Source organism: Ochotona curzoniae, unplaced genomic scaffold, assembly GCF_017591425.1.
Source record: "Ochotona curzoniae isolate NIBS_2020 unplaced genomic scaffold, NIBS_Ocur_1.0 contig_430, whole genome shotgun sequence".
NCBI lineage: Eukaryota > Metazoa > Chordata > Mammalia > Lagomorpha > Ochotonidae > Ochotona > Ochotona curzoniae.
In genome coordinates, this window is record NW_024466219.1 from 236,667 (window position 1) to 255,335 (window position 18,669).

The 18,669-nt window shown below is 53.2% G+C and overlaps 1 protein-coding gene across 3 annotated transcripts in view; it reads left to right on the top strand.

Moving 5' to 3' along the window:
* CACNA1E (calcium voltage-gated channel subunit alpha1 E) overlaps positions 1 to 18,669 on the top strand; it is a 167,676-nt gene that overhangs the window by 67,085 nt on the left and 81,922 nt on the right. For all 3 annotated transcript variants that reach the window (XM_040985335.1, XM_040985336.1, XM_040985338.1), the window contains exon 7: positions 8,068 to 8,171. In XM_040985335.1, coding sequence (XP_040841269.1) covers positions 8,068 to 8,171 — 104 coding nt within the window. The remainder of the gene's footprint in view (positions 1 to 8,067; positions 8,172 to 18,669) is intronic.

Here is an 18,669-nt window from a genome sequence, read left to right on the forward strand (position 1 = left end):
GAAATCGCCCCCAGCGCACTGATGTGCTTCTACCCCCATCAGGCTCGGTTGTTGGGAGCAAGAAGGGAACCCCATTCTCAGTGTGGTTCGTTCCCAGGGCTTTGCTGTTTGGCACTCAGCAACACAGGCTGGCCCTCCCCTCGTGTGTCTGTGCCTTTCTCAGTACATCTGCACCTTTGTCATGTAGGTGGTGCTAGGGTGAGCGCCCTAGCTGTCGGCACTTACCGTGTGGTCCCTAACTCCCACTGAAGGCTCAGAGACATGTCCAGGTGGAGGTGAGCTGCCCTCTCCAAGCTTGTCCCTGGATCCTGTTGGTCCCAGCCAACCCAGCCTCCTGTGTCACTTCTGTACCAGCAGTGACAGAGGTGACAGAAGGGGCAGGGAAGGTGAGGGACTGGGCAGATCTGACTTGTGCACATGGTGCATTTGGACACCTGTGCTGAGCCTGTGTTCCCCTAGGAAGCCGTCTGCTCCATCAGGCTGCGACCTGGCATCAACCCTTGGAGACTCACGGCCAGAGTGCTGGGGGCCATCTCTAGAGAAGCCCCTGGGGACCTGGCACAGCCCACAGAGCTTGGAGCCTGTGAAGTTTGTATCCTGTGCCAAGAGGTGGCCACAGGACAGGGGACATGGTTGACAGAGTGACAGAGGGCCTTGCACATTCATTGTGTGGCCCCAGGTGGGATAGTCTCAGCATGTGAGGACCCTGGGCTGCTTTTGTCTGACATGACTGGACACGGGCACCAACATGGGCATTGTCCCGAGGAGCCTGTGTTCCTCTTCCTGTTTTCTGTGGCTTTTCACTTTGACTATCTGGGCTTGCTGACCTTTCCCCAGCCTGCTCTTCCCTTTGGTGTCTTGCCCCTGCCTCACTTGTCTTCCTGCTCTCACTAGTCCCAGCTGTGACTACTCCTTCTCATTCTTTACCTCCCCAAGCCCTTGACACTCACCAGTTAGTTCCTTCGAGTGCCCTAGTGTCTTCTGGTCATGTACTGCCTCCCTGCACAGCTCACTACCCTTTATTGTGTGTGCATTTGTCTGTCAGTTTGTGCCATGTTTGCTGCAGGGTAAACTCCATGCCCTCTGCAATTCATAGTGTCTAGTGTGGGGAGACCCATGGTAGAAGCCTGGTGATTTACTGGGTGGACGGAGCTGTGAGTTAATGGGTGGTGTGGGACCAGCCTCAGCAGGAGACTGTGGCACTTGCTGAGGACACAAAGCCCATATCAAATAGAGCTTATTCACTGGAATTTTCCAATTGCCATGCTCTTCAATCACTAAATGCTTGTTGAGCCCCTGTGAAGTATGGGCCCTGGCTGGAAGCTGGGAATGATGTGGCTACATGTTGAGGAAGACAAAGTGGAGTCTGGGGCTCAGGATGCCAGCAACAGGGAGGATGTGGGATCCAGGTGGGATGTCTGGAGCCTGAGCAGAACCTGCATGATGCTGGGGAGACTGTGAGGGCCTTTCAGATGAGGACCAAGGGCTGCAGCCCACAGTGGTGGCTGCTGGGTTCAGGAGGCTGCAATGCTCAAAGAGGGTGGTCTGGGTAGCCCTGGCAGGGCAGCAGCAGGACCTAGAGGACCAGGGCAGCAAGCTGTTTCAGTGCTGGGGTCTGACCTGCTTTGCATATTGTGGGGAAATGCAGCCATGGTGGAGCCTAAGGGGAGCTAGAACCTGGAGTGGGCAGGGAGGTGCTGGGCGATGGCTAGGGCAGAAGCTGATGGACTCCTCATGGGTTGAATGTGGTGGGAGAGGAGGGGCTGGGTAAAAGGACAGTGGTTCATGGTGGACATCAGAGCTGTGGGGGAAGCCTAGGCCCCTCACCCACCATGGTGGGGACTGAATCCAGTTGGTACTGTATGGGCCATGATCAGAATGATGAGTGCCAGGACCAGCCTCTGGATTGTGATGGGATAGAGTGTAAAAATGAATACCACCCATAGTCAGGAACCGCCAACATGTGTAGGGTAAGGAGAGGGGCAGGGACAAGCTGAGGCCAGTCTCTCTATCCCTCCACATTCCTTTACCTGCCTTTCTTCTCCACTTGCCACGAGTGCTCAGCAGCTGCATGATGCTCTGCCCCTCCTCAGGGCCCTTCCTTCCACATGTTGCTAAGTGCCAGGGTGTGTATGCCTCAGCAGAAGGTTGGTGGTATTCTCTGAGGCCTGAGACAGGACAAACAAGAAGAGACAGAGTGACCCTTGAAGGACTGTGCTCATCCTTGGAGCCTCCTTCCCCACCTGGGGTTTGTGGGTACAGTGTCTGTGTCAGCAGTGTGAGAAAGAGAAAGGTTTAGGAGAAGATGTATCTGGAGAAACAGTTGAGTTTGGTGGGCAGAAGCTGGGCAGAAGGGGCTAGGCAGACAGGGACTGGGCAGAGGAAGGGATAGGCAGACAGGGGCTGCTGGGCATACAGGAGGCTGGGAAGACAATGGGCTGGGTAGATAAGGGGGATGGGCAAACAGAGACTGGGCAGATAGGTGTGCCTGGCAGATAGGGGATGGGCAGAGGAGGGACTGGAAAGATGTGGGCTGGGCAAAGAGAAGGCTGGGCCCAGGGCAGGTCTAGGGGATCAGGAAGGAGGGGCTACTGGATGTGGCTGTGATGAACCCAGGGGAAGCCTGACAACAAGTGTCTGTGTGTCTGGGGGCAGGGCGAGGTGGGGCAGTGCTGTAGCCTCTACGTGAACCCTGTGGTGACAGACCGGTACCCTGGCTGTTGCTAGGCTGCAGGCTGCCACATTTGGCCTGGCATGGGAGCTCATGGCTGAGAGGAACCTGCCCCGGGAAGACTTGCCATGAGACCTTTAAGAGTACCGAAGCCTTGAGGCCCTGTCTTCCTGCCAAATTCCTTTTCTTTGGACCATGTACTGTAGGCCTTGAATTCTTGAGTTTCCTGCCTTGTTGGTGAACCCAAGCTGTGCTCTGACAGTTTTCTGCTGGGGCCCAGGGAGTGTGTCCCTGAGGAACCGGCAGGAATGGTGCAGGGAAGGCAGGCAGCCACCAGCCCCTATTCTGATGCTGTCAAAGGCCCATGGGTTGCCTTGATCCCCACTCATCTTGAGAGATCAGCCCCACAGGTGTCTAGAGGACGAGGCAGCAGATAGAACTTTTCGGATGTGGGCTTGGCTTGCTGTTCAGAGGTGATAATCACAGCAGCCCCTGTGTGATCCACATCCTGACATGCTGTGTTGGCTGTGCTGTCACATGCACAATGGTGTTGTTGGGCCGTGGTCCATGATGAACCTTTTTTCCCAGACTCATGTGGATTGATTAGATTCTGGCTCAAGAGAAGCAGCCCGTGTGGTCATATCTGGAGAGCACCTGCTGTCCCCAGATGATGGCAGTAAGACTGATGTTTGAAACACACCTTCTGCAAGGGAGGGATGGCTCGTGGGGAGGTTTGGCCCAGTGAGAGGCATGGCCCCTGGGGAGGTGTGGCCCATGGGGAGGCGTGGCCCAGTGGGGAGGCATGGCCCAGTGGGCAGGCATCGCCCAAGGGGAGGTGTGGCCCATGGGGAGGTGTGGCTCTTTGGGGAGGCATGGCCCAGTGGGGAGGCATGGCCCAGTGGGGAGGCATGGCCCAGTGAGGAGGCGTGGCCCAGTGGGGAGTTGTGGCCCAGTGGGGAGGTATTTATCTAGGAACTAATGGAGTGGGCAGTCATATAGTGCCTCTTACTAGGCACACCTGAGGTCTAGGTGCTGCCCACACTGGTTTCCTGCACATCAGGTTGTGTGTATGTCAGGGTGTTTCTGATTGTCCTGGCTCAGGTCAGTCTGATAGCAGATGGTAGATGACATGTCTTAGGATGACATGTCCTCTGTGAATGCCTCTGAGGGAGCCTAATTGTGAATGTATAGGTGGGGTGCTCAGGGGACTACACAGAACCCTTATTCAGAATCCTTGGCCTGACCTGGGCTTGGACTCCTGGGATGGCGTCTTAGAGTCTGTAAGACTTGGGGATCAGGGAAACTCAGTGCAGAAAGGGTGAAATTGTCCTCTAGCTTTAGTTGCAGCTGCTCCTCTAACTTTAGTTGCACCTGGAGGCAGATGCTGGGGCGTGGCAGGTCAGTGGTGATGACCAGGGGAGTTGATCTGTGACCACACAGCACAGGCGTGACACAGGTCTGGGGAAGGAGCAGGACTGACTGTGCACAGACTGCTGAGCCCCAGGTGGGAGCAGGGTGGAGGAGACGGTAGTCCTAGGGTATCACCAGGAGCGCGCTGACAGGATGTACCCTGAGGGTGCATTGGCAGGAGGAAGGGACACTGGTGCCTGCCTGGGAAGGCTCATGAGGGAGGCCCTAGGGTGATCAGGACATGAGCACAGGTGTCTGCACTTCATTCCTGCGGGTCCCCCTGTGACACCTGCCCAGGCCCTGGCCAAGGCTCATTCTCTTGCTATTTGGACCATTAACGTATTAAAGTCTAAGATAAAGGATCCGAGCTATCACCCTGGGTCTGGGTAGAAGTGGCTGCCATGGGAGGTGAGTTCGTGCCTGGAGCAGGAGGACATAGAGCAGCTGACTCAGACCTGGGCCCTATTGCTCCCTCCCTGCTCTCTCACCTGGGGGAGAGGGTGTGGGCCAACAGAATGTGGACAGAGATGCTCTTGCTGAGATGCGGCCTGACTTGTTTTAAGTCACCTGCAGCAGCCACTATGCTGGGGCTGATCCTGAACCGTTATTAACAGGAAGTGCAGCCCATGCTTGGGGCAATACCCTGGAATGTTCTGGTGTCACAGCACAGGACTGTCCATGACCATGTCCCTGGGTCCCCAGCACCCTTAGGCCATGGTGGAGGGAACCACGCTGCCAGCCTAGGGAGCAGCTGTGAGAATCTGTTTGTGTAGGGGCCCCGGGCACTCATGCCCTGGCCTCCCTGGTCAGAGTTGCCCTGTGAGGCTGTGCCTGGTGGAGCTTGGGCCCTGTCTCTAAAATGCCCTCCTACTGTGCCCCACCCCACCTCCTCTGCAGATTAATGTGATAATTGCCGCGTGTGCCTGTTTACCCAGGTCGTGGGTGGGTTCTGCCCCCGCCAGGCAGGTTCCCAGAGGAATGTGCTCCCACTCCAGGGTTGGTGCCACCAACACGCCTGTCAGGTGGGCCACCGCCCCTGACCCTGCTGTCTGTCATGGCATGTGCACATATGCACGTGTGGCTCAGGAATCTGCATGAGAACGCTGAGAGCAGCTGCTGTGGAGGTGGAGGAAGGGCCTAGTGGGGGAGGTCTTGGGAGCAGCAGGAACCCCAGGGCCCTGGCTAAGGATCCTGATGCAGAGAAATAGCTATCTGCTGCCCCAAGGGAGACCACAGGAAGCATTTTCCTCTGGGGCCAGGGACCAGCAGCAGCTTTGGAAGCTGAGTCTCTGCCAGGCCCTGGTATGGTTGTGTGACATGGTGGGCAGAGGAGGAGGGGCGTGGGGGATATCTGCCCACCCTTCCTGGCTGCACAGCTCCCTTGGCTCCCCGCTGGCCCTGTAATGAGGTCGTGGGTGCACATCTCAGGGCATTGCAGTGGTGGCCTCCATGCTGGGCTGTTCCAAGGTTTTAGCAGTCAGGCAACACAAGGAAATAGAAACCCTGACTTCTGTCAGTGCCCCAGTGTCTGGGACGGGGTATTGCATGCCCACCTCCCAGGAGATAAGCTCCTGGGTCATAGACAGAGCTATGTGGGGCAAGGAAGTGGGGAGGGCTGCATGGAACCACATGACGGGTGTGTGACAGGTGTGAGGGGACTCCGTGCAGCTGCCCCGGGAGCACGGTGTGAGGAACTCACGTTTAGCCCTGCCCTCCCTGACACATTCCCTTTGCTGCTGTGTTCTCCTGACTGGCCAGCAATGGGGGTGGGAGGGAGCTGCACAGATAAAAAAGGGGGCATAGGATGAATTGTCTCAGTCTGTCTTGAACAAGAGAATCATCTCAGAACTGTGACTGCTCATGTATTAGTCGAACAGCTATGTGTGCTAGTCCCCTTGTGAAATGCCAGACTCACAGCTGAGCAAACTATCCAGAAAGCCACGCTCTTCTCCCTAGCACCCTAAAATGGTGGGAGCATGCACCCCACAGCTGCCTTGCTGCAGTCACTGGGGTCTGTCCTAACTGTGGTCTCTGAGCCCTGGTCCAAGCACTGCTCAGCCTCCCTGTTACTAAGAACCCTGATGGACAGGGCTAAGCAAAGGCCAAGGAACCTGGGAGTCCCCCGAAGAGCCGGCCCTGCTCAGGCCTCACAGGGCTTGCATCTAACCACGTGTTGTGAGTTGGCACCCAGCAGCTCTGCAGCTCCATGCCCAGTGTGCACAGAAGAGACCTCTCCCTGGGTCCATTGTGGAACCCTCTCTGGTTCCTGCCGTTGAAGTGGCAGCCTTCTCTGACCTGTGGCCCACACCACCCCTTTCTTGCTGGAACCAGAGCCACACAGTGGGCCTAGTCCTGCCCCAGTTGTTCCTTTTTCACTTTTGGTTTGCCTGTTGCTTTGAGCACCTCCCTGAGCCATGTAGGGAGGCTGGTGAGGAAAGTTTGTCTTAGCCATTGCTCTGGGCAGAAGAAACCACTCTGGTAACAGCAGTGCATGGATAAGAGGCAGGAAGTGAGATGGTCTGGGAGAAAATGAGTGGCGCTGGGACCAGGGAGCTCTAGGATGTGCGGAGCTTCTGCAGTTCAATGGGGAGGAGCAGAAGGTGAGCTGGTGCTGTGGGGATTTGGAGTCCTGGTCTTAATCTTGCCAATGGAGCCTTAGGAATGTGTTCAGCTTGATGGCCTGTATCCCCGGGGAATGAGGGTCAAACAGCTGTTTGAGTTTCAGCTAGAATTAGAGTTAGTGAGTGAGGACAGGCTGGGATGTCAAAAACCTGTGTGCGGGGCCCGGCGCAGTGGTTAAGGTTCTCACCTTGCACGCCCGGGATCCCATATGGGCGCTGGTTCTATCCCGGCAGCCCCGCTTCCCTTCCAGCTCCCTGCCTGTGGCCCGGGAAAGCAGTCGAGGACAGCCCAAAGCTTTGGGACCTTGCACCCGCGTGGGAGACCCGGAAGAGGCTCCTGGCTTCGGATCGGCATAGCATCGGCCGTTGCGCTCACTTGGGGAGTGAATCATCGGACGGAAGATCTTCTTCTCTGTATATCCGCCTTTCCAATAAAAAAAATAATAATAATAAAAATAAATGTTTAAAAAAAAAAAACCTGTGTGCGAAATGTGGCCCAGGAAGGCCATTTGGAGAAGTGGGGCAGGGCAGGGCAGGGCAGGGTGAACTGTACAGGTAGTCTCAGCTAAGAGCCCAGCATGGTGGGAGAACTTTTCAAAGGGTCCTGCTTATGAGGGCCTGTGGGAGCAGCCATCTCTTGGTGCATGTGACATGCCTTGTCCCCGTCATCCATGGGCCATGTGTGTGGCCTATGGTGGGTGAATTCAGAACATGCATTCCTGTGTGTTTCTCTGTCACTTGTCCTCTGACTGTCCAAAGCATTGCTGAGGCCAGGCTTGGGCCAGATCTGTTTTTCTGTGACACCGAGGCTGGGCAAGTTGCAGATGGTGCGGACTCGTGGCAAGCACAAGTGACTCACACGCTTGGTCTTTGTCTTCCTGACAGTTTCTCTGGTTCAAGTGAAAAGGTTAAACCATGTCATCAAGTGTTGTGAAGTCAGAAAGCACTTATGTGGTCTTGGAAAAGGGTTTCACATGTGAGGTGAGAATTCCAGAAGACTCCAAGTCTATATGGTTCAGACAGTGCCCACAGACTGGGGCAGAGAGAGAGAGTGATGGACAGGTAGAGACACCCCAGAGTGAAATAAGTGTCTTCTGTGTACTGGTTTACTCCCTAAATAGCCACAATAGCCAGGGCTGGGCCAGGCTGGAGCAGGGGCCCAGTGACAGGGAGCTGGTAGGGAAGTGGAGCAGCTGTGGCCTGAACTGACCCTGCAGCAGAAATACTGGCCTCCCAGACAGAGCTTAAGCCTACTGCACCTGGACACTAGCCCCAAACTGTGCTTGGCCCTGTGTGAGTGGCAGGAAGGCGCCTGGCTTCCCCCAATGGCTGGCAGACTTCAGGAGACTGTGCTTCTTCTTGCAGACCAACGATGCCTTAGGAGCTACCTGGAACTGGCTGTACTTCATCCCTCTCATCATCATCGGATCCTTCTTTGTGCTCAACCTGGTCCTTGGAGTGCTCTCTGGGTAAGCTGGGCTTTGCCCTTTGATCTTTATGTGCCCCATCCAGTTCTGAGACAGGAGCCATTTGTTGTGGAGCTCTGAATGTTTGGCACTGCCCCCAAGTGTGGGGATACAGCAGTGAGCTGCAGTCCTTGTTACCTTTGTCATTCTTGGGAATCAGAAGTCCTTGTGGATGAGGATCTGCTTGTCCACTCTGTCTCCAGTCAGTGGTGCTGTGGCCACAGGGCTGTCTGTAGGAGCCTGTTTCGTTGCTGAGGACAGAGAGTAAACAAAAGGCAGATTCGCCAGGGCCAGACCTACCCCAAACCACAGCCATGTCAGCTGGCACCAGCCTGCAGGTGCTCAGTACCAAGTGTAGCGAGGAGTGGTTGTGGGTGTCACCCACACATCCTGCCCACAACAAACACAGCCTTCCTGGAGGACAGTGAGGACATTAGACACACGGCATGGAGATTCTGTCAGCAAACAGTGAACGGTGGGCATTGGGAACAACAGATGGAAGAAGAGCTGATGGACAAGGGCGGGAGAGCTTGGGGTTCTGGGAAGTGCTGAGACTCCCTGCAGAATGGCCATGCTGAGTATGTGGCAGTGGGAGCCAAGTGCGAGTGGAGTCCTCGATGGGGTGTTCAGGGTGGCCCCTGCCTGCCTCAATCTCAGAACACAGGCACGGAAGTCAGTTACGTGGGCGATGGGTATGTTAATTTCCAGTTCAGGTTTTGTCTCCTGCGGATAGAAACCAAGGGGAGACAGGCACTGTGTACAGATAGGAACAGAGCTTATTTATCAGTGAATGAACACACACCACACATGTGGGTGTGCCGTTCCACACAGATTGCTGCCTGACGTGAGTGGACCATAGAGATCCAGTACATGAGAGTGACAGAGGGAACTGAATAAGCTGAGAGCTGTCCCCCACCTTCCACCACTCTTTATAAGGAAAGTAGTGGTGTTCTAATAAGGTGAAAAGCCACATGGGATCTGGCCATGTGCCCTGGTCACATGCAGTTGGTACAGTTAGGAAGGTGGGCGTGTCAAATGGACAACTAAAGAGATGAGTTACACTGCAGAGTTACGGGTTCTCACTTACATTGGCAAGAGCCCTCTTCAGCTGTGCTGACAATAGGGAGCAGGCCTTCCCCTCAGCACCCATGCTGGGACAGCCTAGCAACTCGCATTGGGGTCTGCATCCTTCCCAGGCCTCAGAGACCTATTTACTTCCTGTCCAGCTTCTGGTGGTTCCTGGTGATGCCTGGCTTATGCCTGCAGTGCCTGCCCCTTCTTGCCTACATGTGAGCTCCCTCTGCCTCATTCACTCAAGGGTTTCTGTCCTTGGGTTTAGGGTTCCTGTTACAACCCAGGTTTCTAAAACCACATGTAGAGACCCTTGACCCAAATAAGGTTACATATTCAGAATTCCAAATGTGTCTCGCCAGCCATCTAGCTTCAGGAATCAGGATGGCATGGTAGGTCTCCGTGGCAGCACTGAGGTGTGGAAACCAGGAGGAAAGTTCCTGAAACTTCCAGAAGCAAAAGAATCTTCAATACAGAATTATGCACCCAACCAAGATAGCCATGACTTGTGACGACTAAGTAGCAGTTTACAGTATCCTTTCTGAAGAATGCACTGGAAACCTCATCCAGTTAGGGAGTCGTGGAGGGAAACAGGTGCAGCCTCAGCCTAGACCACCTCTGGCCATTGTGTTTTGGGGCAAGGAGTAAAAATGTGAACCTGTGGAATGAAGCTTTCTCTGTCACTCCGACTTTCACAAGCAAATCTTAAAAAAGAAAGCATATTGTATGGGCCAGCATGGTTGCACAGCAAGTTAAGCCATCAATGGGGACACTGGCATTTCTCATATTAGGGTGCTGGTTTGGGTCCTGACTACTCTACTTTCGATTCATGAAGCTTCTTGTGAATATGAGCCTGGGAAAGAAGTAGAAGATGGATCATGTTTTTGGGTTCATGGAGTTCATGGCTTTTGGCATTGGCTTGGCCTGGCCCAGCCCAGACTGTTTTAAGCATCTGAGGCATGAATCGGCAGGTGAGGATATCACAAGGATATCGCCACAGCCTCTCCCCGACCCCTTGTCACTCAACAAATACATGAGTCTAAAAATATATAAAATAGAAACATCAGAGTGCTCAGAGGTCCACGGAGGAGTCATCCTCAGCACTGCAGCCGGAGAAAAGCCAGATTGAACAGAGCTCTGGTAAGCTATCTTGAAGGGAACAGTGGACTGATGCCATACCTGGGGGTGTGCCCAGGTCAGAGCATTGAGAAACCCTGGCAAGGATGCAGAATGCATTTGTGGCTGCACTGTGTTGCACTCAAGAATCAGCGGCATGATAGACCTGCAGGCAGCCTACTAACAGCCTTGCACTTGGCATCTGCCTTCCAACCAGCCTGCCTGCCTGCCTCAGAGGGGAGGTCACAGTGCCCAGTCACCAGGACCTCAGGCAGTGTCTGGGACTGAGAGACCAGAAATTCTGTGGATTAAGTTTGAATTGGGGGCTGTGGAAGTGAGCACCAGAATAAACAGAGCCAGTTGTACGTGGTAGCCCAGGTAACCTCAGGCTGGTAGAGGAGATATGGGCTGTGAGTCATCTACCATGAATCTCCTGGGACTGGCTGACTCTGCATGTGTTACTGGGAATAGAGTATAATGTAATACTCAGTAAAAATGTGCAAGACGGCATGTACTGAGAAGAGTATATGTGTTGGGAGGGGGTGGGTGGTCAGCAGTGGAGAAGTCAGGACAGAGCAGGGAGGAGCCAGCCTCTCGGAGATGTGAAAGACATATGTGGAGTGATGGTGGTGGCAGCCATGGGCCTGCAGGCTGCCCCGTAGGGAGCCCCAGTACCAGCGTCTGCCTCTGGACCACTCCTCCCTGCAGCGGGCCTGCCCACAGGCATTTCCTGTTGCTGCCTCCCAAGGGAGGCTTCTGTCTATGCTCATTCCCATGTCCCAGTTTCAGCTTTGAATATTCAAGACACGTTTTTTAAGATTTATTTATTTTTATTGGAAAGGCAGATTGGATTTACAGAGAGAATGAGGGACAGTGAGGAAGATCTTTCCATCCTCTGGTTCACTTCCCAAATGGCCACATGGCCAAGCTGAGCTGATCCAAAGCCAGAAGTCAGGAGCTTCTTCTGGGTCTTCCATGTGGATGCAGGGTGCCAAGGACTTTGGCCGTCCTCTACTGCTTACTCAGGGAGCTAGGTGGGAAGTGGAGGAGCTAGGACATAAACCAGTACCATGGAATACTGGTGCTTACAAGGTGTAAGGATTTAGCCATTGAGCCATTATGCTAGGCCCAAGACAAAGCCAGAAGGCAGCCCTTGAAGGCATAACTTTGAGGTCCCAGTTGAGGCTTGGGGCCAGGACTGGAGTGTGCATGGTGCATCCTGATGGGGCCTGCTTCATCCCAACCTCACACCCTCTCTGGTCTGGAATCAGGACTCCTACCCCCGTGTCCTTCTTTGGTGGGAATACATCATGATGCACTGTGCAGGAGCACGGGCTGAGCAGTGAGTTGTGGGTGAAAGGTGAAAGAAAATTGCACCCCTGTGTTGAGTGGGGCAGCTCCCATCTCAGTTTTACTCTTGTCACACATGTGGACGCAGAGGCCAAGCCCTGGTGATGCTGGTGTATACTCCTCTACCTGCAGAGCTGCCTGTGGGTGCTGGAGGACAGAGGGTTGTGGGGCACCCTCAGGCTGGGGCCTTATTGATCTGGGGTGGCCATACCCCCTAAGCAGCCTGGGAGCAGCAGCTGCAGCTGGTAACAGCTGGTGTAAAGCAGTCTGACATTCTGAGGAGTGGTAACTATTCAGGCCTCCCAGGCTTAACCTTGTCTGGTCCCTGGTTCTGTTTCATGTCCAGATGCCCAACACATTAGAGTTTCACTGATATGTGCAGAACAGGAAGCCCTGGGCTCTTCCCTATGTGGCTGGTGCCCAGCTTTCTCCAAGCATGTGAGCTTTCTGCTCGGGGAGGGGTTTGTGCTCTGAGACTGCCACCCCCCCTCCAAACACACACACACACACACACACACACTTCTGGAATTGTGCCCCAGGGGCCAGATTCCTATTCCCTCCATCAGGGTGAGTGGGCCAGGCTAACCTGGAGCAGGGCTGGGGAGGAGGCCTAGAGAGGGACACAGCCCACTTGACATTCAGAGTGTAAGGCATATAGGCATATTTATGAAGGAGGGGCACGTGGCACACTGGGGTCCAGAACACGAGACATGTGGGGCTTACTGAGACATGGTCCCAGAGTCACAGGCCCTGTGAGTGCTTACCAAGGATGTACAGGAGGAGCTGGAGTTGCAGTCATGATTGTCTCAGGGAAATGGATTTGATGAAAGTGTCCGCTTAGGTTTGGAGAAAAGCAGAGCTCCCTGTCTCCATGGAAACAAATGAAGGCTGCATCAGAACCTCCTGAGGTGCTGTGGGCAGAGCCATGGAAGCAGAACTAAGTGACCCCCACTGCCCCAGCGTTCTGCAGGGGTAAAACATTTCAGGGAGGAGCATAGCTGAGTGTGACCCTCACTGCCCCAGGGTTCTGCAAGAGGGAGATTATGACGGTAGGGCGTGAACAGAACAAAGCATGATGCCCTTGCTTACCCCTATGGTCCAGGGCTCTTGGTGAAGGAGGGGAGGGGAATGCAGACACTGCCCTCTAGGTGGTACTGGCTGAGGCTTGCCAGAGTTTATGCCTTCTTTTTTTTAAAAGACTTACTTGTTTTTATTGGAGAGTCAGATATACGAAGAGGAAGAAAGACAGAGATGAAGAGTTTCTATCCAACAATTCACTCCCCAAGTGACCACAATGGTCAGAGCTGAGGCGATCTGCAGCCAGGAGCTTCTTCTGAGTCTCCCACTAGGGTGCAAGGACCAAAGGCACTGGGCCATCCTCAACTGCCTTCCCAGGTCACAAACAGGGAGCTGGATGGGAAGCGGGGGTGCCAGGATTAGAACCTGCGCCCATACAAGGACTTTAGCTACTAGGCTACTGTGCCTGGCCTGATTTTATACCTTCTTAGCCTCTGAAATGCTAATGTCAGGTGGCCTCTGTTGGGGGAACAGCTCACTGGGACCGTCTGGCCAACCTAGAGTTCGCTTCTGGCCAGGCAGACTTGGCACCAGTTTTGATCTGTGGGTATTTTGGTCACACTCAGGGACATTAATGGGACACTGTGTACGAGGTGTCCTGGGCCCACCACCAAGACCCCTTGTGCTGAAGACCAGTGGTCTATGAGCCACACACATCTGCTCTGACAAGAAGCACAGTGACAGCTGTCTTATTGCAACCCAGCTCTGCTGAACCCAGTTCAGCAGAATTTTAGACAGATACTTTGCTGGGCTCTTATGTTACAAAGAAGAGCAAAGCAAGGTGCCTGGGTAAAGAAATGGTTCAAAACATATGCAGTAGTTGTTAGTTCAAATAGTCCAGAGCTCTTGCCCTCAGAAATTGCTCATCAAAGCATCATATATACAGACCATGTGTCATGGGTACCTGCCATCTTGCACAACACTGTTGGGGGTACAAGGTGATTAGGACATAGGCCTTGGGTGCAAGAGCAGGTTATACACTCCCTTCCTAGAGGACCACAGGACTCCTGACTTACTAGGTGGTGCATGTTAGGGAGGATATCTGTATACTCCCCAGTCCTAACTTGATACAGGAATTGTTGCTGTGCTGAAGAATCTTAGGCTAGCGAGAGGCGTGGCTGAGCTGTGAGGAGCTGTGGTCCCAAGGGCAGAGGCTGTGTGGCCTGTGGTGGGGTGTGACCAGGGCAAGCAGCGCAGGGAGGGGTTTCTCAAGCCTGACTGTAGGGATGAGGGCCAGGGCAGTGAGAGGCTAAGTCTCATGCATTGCTTCTCAGGGTGTGGACCACTGGGTGGTCGGGGAGAACACAGGACACACCATCAGTTTGGAAGGAAGGAGGTGAAGTACTGAGCTGGAGAAGCTGTAACCCACCATGTGCCTTTGGGAGAATCAGGATGGCTTGAGGCTGATCTTGAGCTGTCCTGAGCCATGACTAGGCACTGGGCAGTGACCCCTGTGGGAACCCCACACAGTGTCTTACTTCATATAGAGGTGCACAGGAAGGCCCAATGATTTTTCCAGGCTCTGCGAGCCTGCAAGCAGGAGGGTTAAATCAAGTACTGTGTCACTCGTCCCAATGCTTCTGCTTGTGCCCTGTGGACAGGAACTGCTAGCTATCACATGCAAGTGTCATGTGTAAGCATGGAGCCATGCCTGACTGAAGTGTCATATGTCATTGAGGTGTTATGTGTGACCATGGAGTCACCCCACGTGGCAGAACCTGATAAGCGAAGGGATGCCCAAACATGCTGTATTAACCAGAACAGAGGGGTCACTGTTCTTCCTGGCCCAGATGAACAGTGTGACTGTGAGGGCGCATGTAACAGTCTGTTTCCCCAAACACTGATTGAGTCTCATGTGAATTCTTAGAGTGCAATGAATATTACTTGAGAAAATAAGGACACTGAATGTGGTTGCTGCTTGCCCCTCATGACTGTGGAGAGCTCATCGAGAGGACTGAGCTGAGCCGGAGCTCAGGTCCGTTGCTGGTTGGCACCCGAGTCCTCTGGCTCTGGGCTGGCTAATTTTCCCTGTGTGCTGTGGGCACAGCAGATGTAAATTCAGACTAAAGTGTTAGTCTTTTTTTGTGTCATGGGCCACTGTGTGAGGTTGGGCAAGTCACCTGACTTCTTAGGACAGGCCCACCACACCAGCTTCCCTGACAGGAGAGTCTTACCCAGCGGAGTGTGGACTCTGGCCAGTGGTAGATACTTAACAATGTTGATTTCCTCCCTGAAACCCTGGCTTTGCCCAGCTGGGTCACTGCGTAGGACTCTGGCAGGGCCATCCGTGAGCCTTGCAGGAAAGGGTGGAAGCAGGCTTAGGCCCGGTACCTGCTGGTAGCCTGTCCTGCTGTGGTCAGCAGGAGTCCCCCAGCCCAGACTTCCTGAAAGAGCTCCTTCCAGTCTATACCTCACTCCCACTATGCTATTGGGGATAAGATCGCACTCCCACTTTCTCCAGGCACTGTGCACCTGTCTGTTGGGCAATCTATTACGGAACATTCTGGAAATATGTTACAGAACTCTAACTCCAAAGTCAAGAGCCAGTTATTCAACACTTTGTCAACTGTCTGATACTGTGGTCAATACTTGATATGCTTTGTTTCCATTTTTATTATAGCTACGTAAGTGTGCTGTCACTAACCCCCTTATAAATGCAGAAATGGGGACTGAGGGAGTCAGAAGTCTCCCGAGGCAGCATAGTCAGCAAAGGACAGAGCCCCCTGTTCCCTGTGCTATGCAAGTCACTGCCACTGCAGACATCTTCTGACACACGTGTGCTCTGTTCTTGTGCTCATAAATGCCTGCTGAGCTGGAGGTGCGCGGAGCAGAGCCCCCTGGAAGCCGCGGCCCTCCGTGCCCTCCTAGAGAACATCGGTGCAGAAGACGCAGCTCTGTGATCCGTGAATAAGGCAGCATGGGACTGAGGTCAGTTGTGAATTTTAGTTGGACTATGAGGAGGATTGGGGAAGGTAGCCAGAGTCACAAAGGTAACTAATATTGAAGCTCTCCTGATAGAAAATGCAGAGCTCAGCAGTACAGCTAATAAAAACAGGCAGCTTGGGGGTGTAAAACAGTCAGGCTGCAATGAAGGAGTCTACATAAGCCAAGGAATACTGGCTAGAAAGGGACCCCAAATTCAGACACATGTGTCCTATGGAACATGGTTGTTCCACAAGAGAGATAGGGGAGCATCTCTGGAACTGGGAGGAGAAGAGTTGGAAAGTTGAGGCAATCTGAGGGGGGGGGGCCCTAGAGTCCCAACAGCAGGGATGGTGGGGCCCAAAAGAGGTGTGGAAGAAGTGGCTGCCCATGGAGGGACATGGAAGACACAGGGCCAGGGCCATCACCATTGCAGATCAGCACCAGAGCTTGTCAAGAGGTAGCCGTGGAAGTGTGCTATCACAGGAAGCCCAGGAAGGGCAGTGGGTACCCCAAGCTTGGTGAGGCTTGGAACTCCAGCACAAAGTAGATAAAGACAGACTGGGGAGCTGACCATGGCAGGATCCACCAGAATTCCTTTATTTTACTTGAAGTCATGAGTCACAAGAAATCACAGAAAAAAGTGAGTACACAGAGGACCTCAGTCTTCTGCCCTTCTGTCTGCCTAACTGCACCTTAGCACTCAGAGGTAGCCACGTGGCATCCAGCACGACTGTGCCTCATAACGTAACTGTGGCAGCTTGCCACACTGAGGTACTGAGCACATGGCTATGGCGGCATGTAGTACTGAGTCTTGAGCATGGCTGAGTTGTTGTGTATGACTGTAGAGTCATGCCTGACTGAAGTGTTGAACCTGACTCCTGTGTGACTGTGGAGTCACACCTGAGGTATCATAAGTCACTGAGGTATTGTGTGTGACCATAGAGTCACCCGGGGTGACTGAGGTATCACACCTGACTCAGGTGTTGTGTGTAACCATGGAGTCATGCCTGACTGAGATGTTGAACCTGACTCTTCTTTGTGACTGTGTAGTCACACCTGAGCTGTCATGAGTCATTGAGGTATTGTGTAACCATGAAGTTACCCTGTCTGCTGTCATGCATAACTAAAGTGTCATGTGTCATTGAGGTGTTGTGTGTGACCATGGAATTACCCTGACTGAGGTGTCATGTGTGACTGTGGTGTCACCTCTGACAGAGGTGTTGTGTGTGACCATGGAGTCACCCTTGAATGAGGTATTGTGCCTGACTGGGGTGTTGTGACTGTGGAATAATCCCTGACTCAGGTGTCATCCATGACTGAGGTGTCATGTGGGTACTGTAGCTGTCTGGCTCAGCCCCCAACAAGGAAACAGCTGGTATGATGGGAAGAGCTTGTTCGGATTTTCCCAGTTTTGCCCTTATAGTGGCCCCATGTATAGGGTTGTGCAGCTGCACTTGGTCTGTTTGCAGACTGTGTCAGGCTGCAAGATCCCTCTGCTGTCCTTTGTTGATCCCCTTATCCCAATCACACAACTGCCCCTTTCACATTTTGTCATTTCAAGAACATTGTGGAAATGGGATTGTAGAGTCAAACTTTCTGAAATCTGCCTTCTCTCCACTAACATTATTAGGTTTAGAAGTGATTGAGAGAAAGAGATTTAGATTCGGCAAAGGGTTTTGTTAGTCAGGGGAGAGTCTGACGGACTGTTCCCTGTTGGGAGATGACCCAGGACTACTTCCACAGGGCAGAGGGACCGACCGCATGAGGGAAATGGCCACCCAAGGTGTACAACACTGGTCTTTATACGTCTGAGGCAGGGGTAGGATGGGAGAAGGCTGCATCTCCTTGGTTTGCACATATTTGTGATGTGTCATGGCAAGTGTTGACCTTCTGTGCAGAGACAAAGGTTAGGTTGGTTCGGCATCCCAAACATTCCTGGATGGGAATGTCAGCTTGGCTTCTACAATACTGGAATCCTGCTCTGCCCAGCCAGGCTATTGTTCCTGACTTTTTCTTTTCTAAGTAGCATGTCACAGTTGAATGTCCCACAATTTGTCTCCCTTGGTTTGGGGCTGTATAAATGAGTATGTGCATGTGTGTGGGAGAAGTTGCTAGGGGTTTGTAAGGTATGCTTAAGGCTGTAAGATGTCTTCTCTGTTGTCCACAGGGCAACACTTTGTGCCCTTGTTGGAAGTGTGTGAGACGTCTACGTTGTCTATATCCATCCTTGTCTGCTAGTTTACAAACGTTTAAACAGTAACATGCAGTGAACATAACAAAACATCCCATGGGTATATGAAACTTAACCTTTAGTGGTTAAATGAGCCAGTAGAGTTTTCAGAATAATAATGGATAATGAACAGGTCCATGGTTGCATGGCTGAATGGGATAAAGATGGAGTTAATGATTGTAATTCTGGTGGTAAAGCTTTCAGCCCAGCTCAGCTTCAGCTCTGTCTCCCCAGCATGCGGTCTCTCCTGGCCCCACCCCATCCCAGCTCCCACTGTCCCTACACTCTACGACCACCTTCTCTGGAAACAGCCACTCCAAACCCTGCCTTAAGGGGTGTCCAAAGCCAGTTCCACAGTGGGGTTCTCGCTTTGTGAGGACCACTTTGTCAGATTGGTTCCCAAGTGTTCCTTTCCTTCCCCAATGCTTTGCAGGCAGAATCACCATCATCAGTGCATGCCTCAAAGAGCCAGCAATTGGCCCTTCTGCCAGTGTCTGCATTTCTCAGAGTGCAGATGGAGGTTTGGGTGCTGTTTCCAGTGGCTCTGATTCCCCTTAACATGGTGAAGAGCCACACAGAGCCTATCCACTGTGTGGCGTGTCACAGGAGGCCTGAGATCCTGGGATGCAGCCTTGCTACATGTGGAGGCAGGGGTCACCATCTCCATTAGGACAAGCACTGTGGCCTGCGCTGTGCCTCCTTGCTCATGTGAGGGTCTCCCCTATTTGTCTG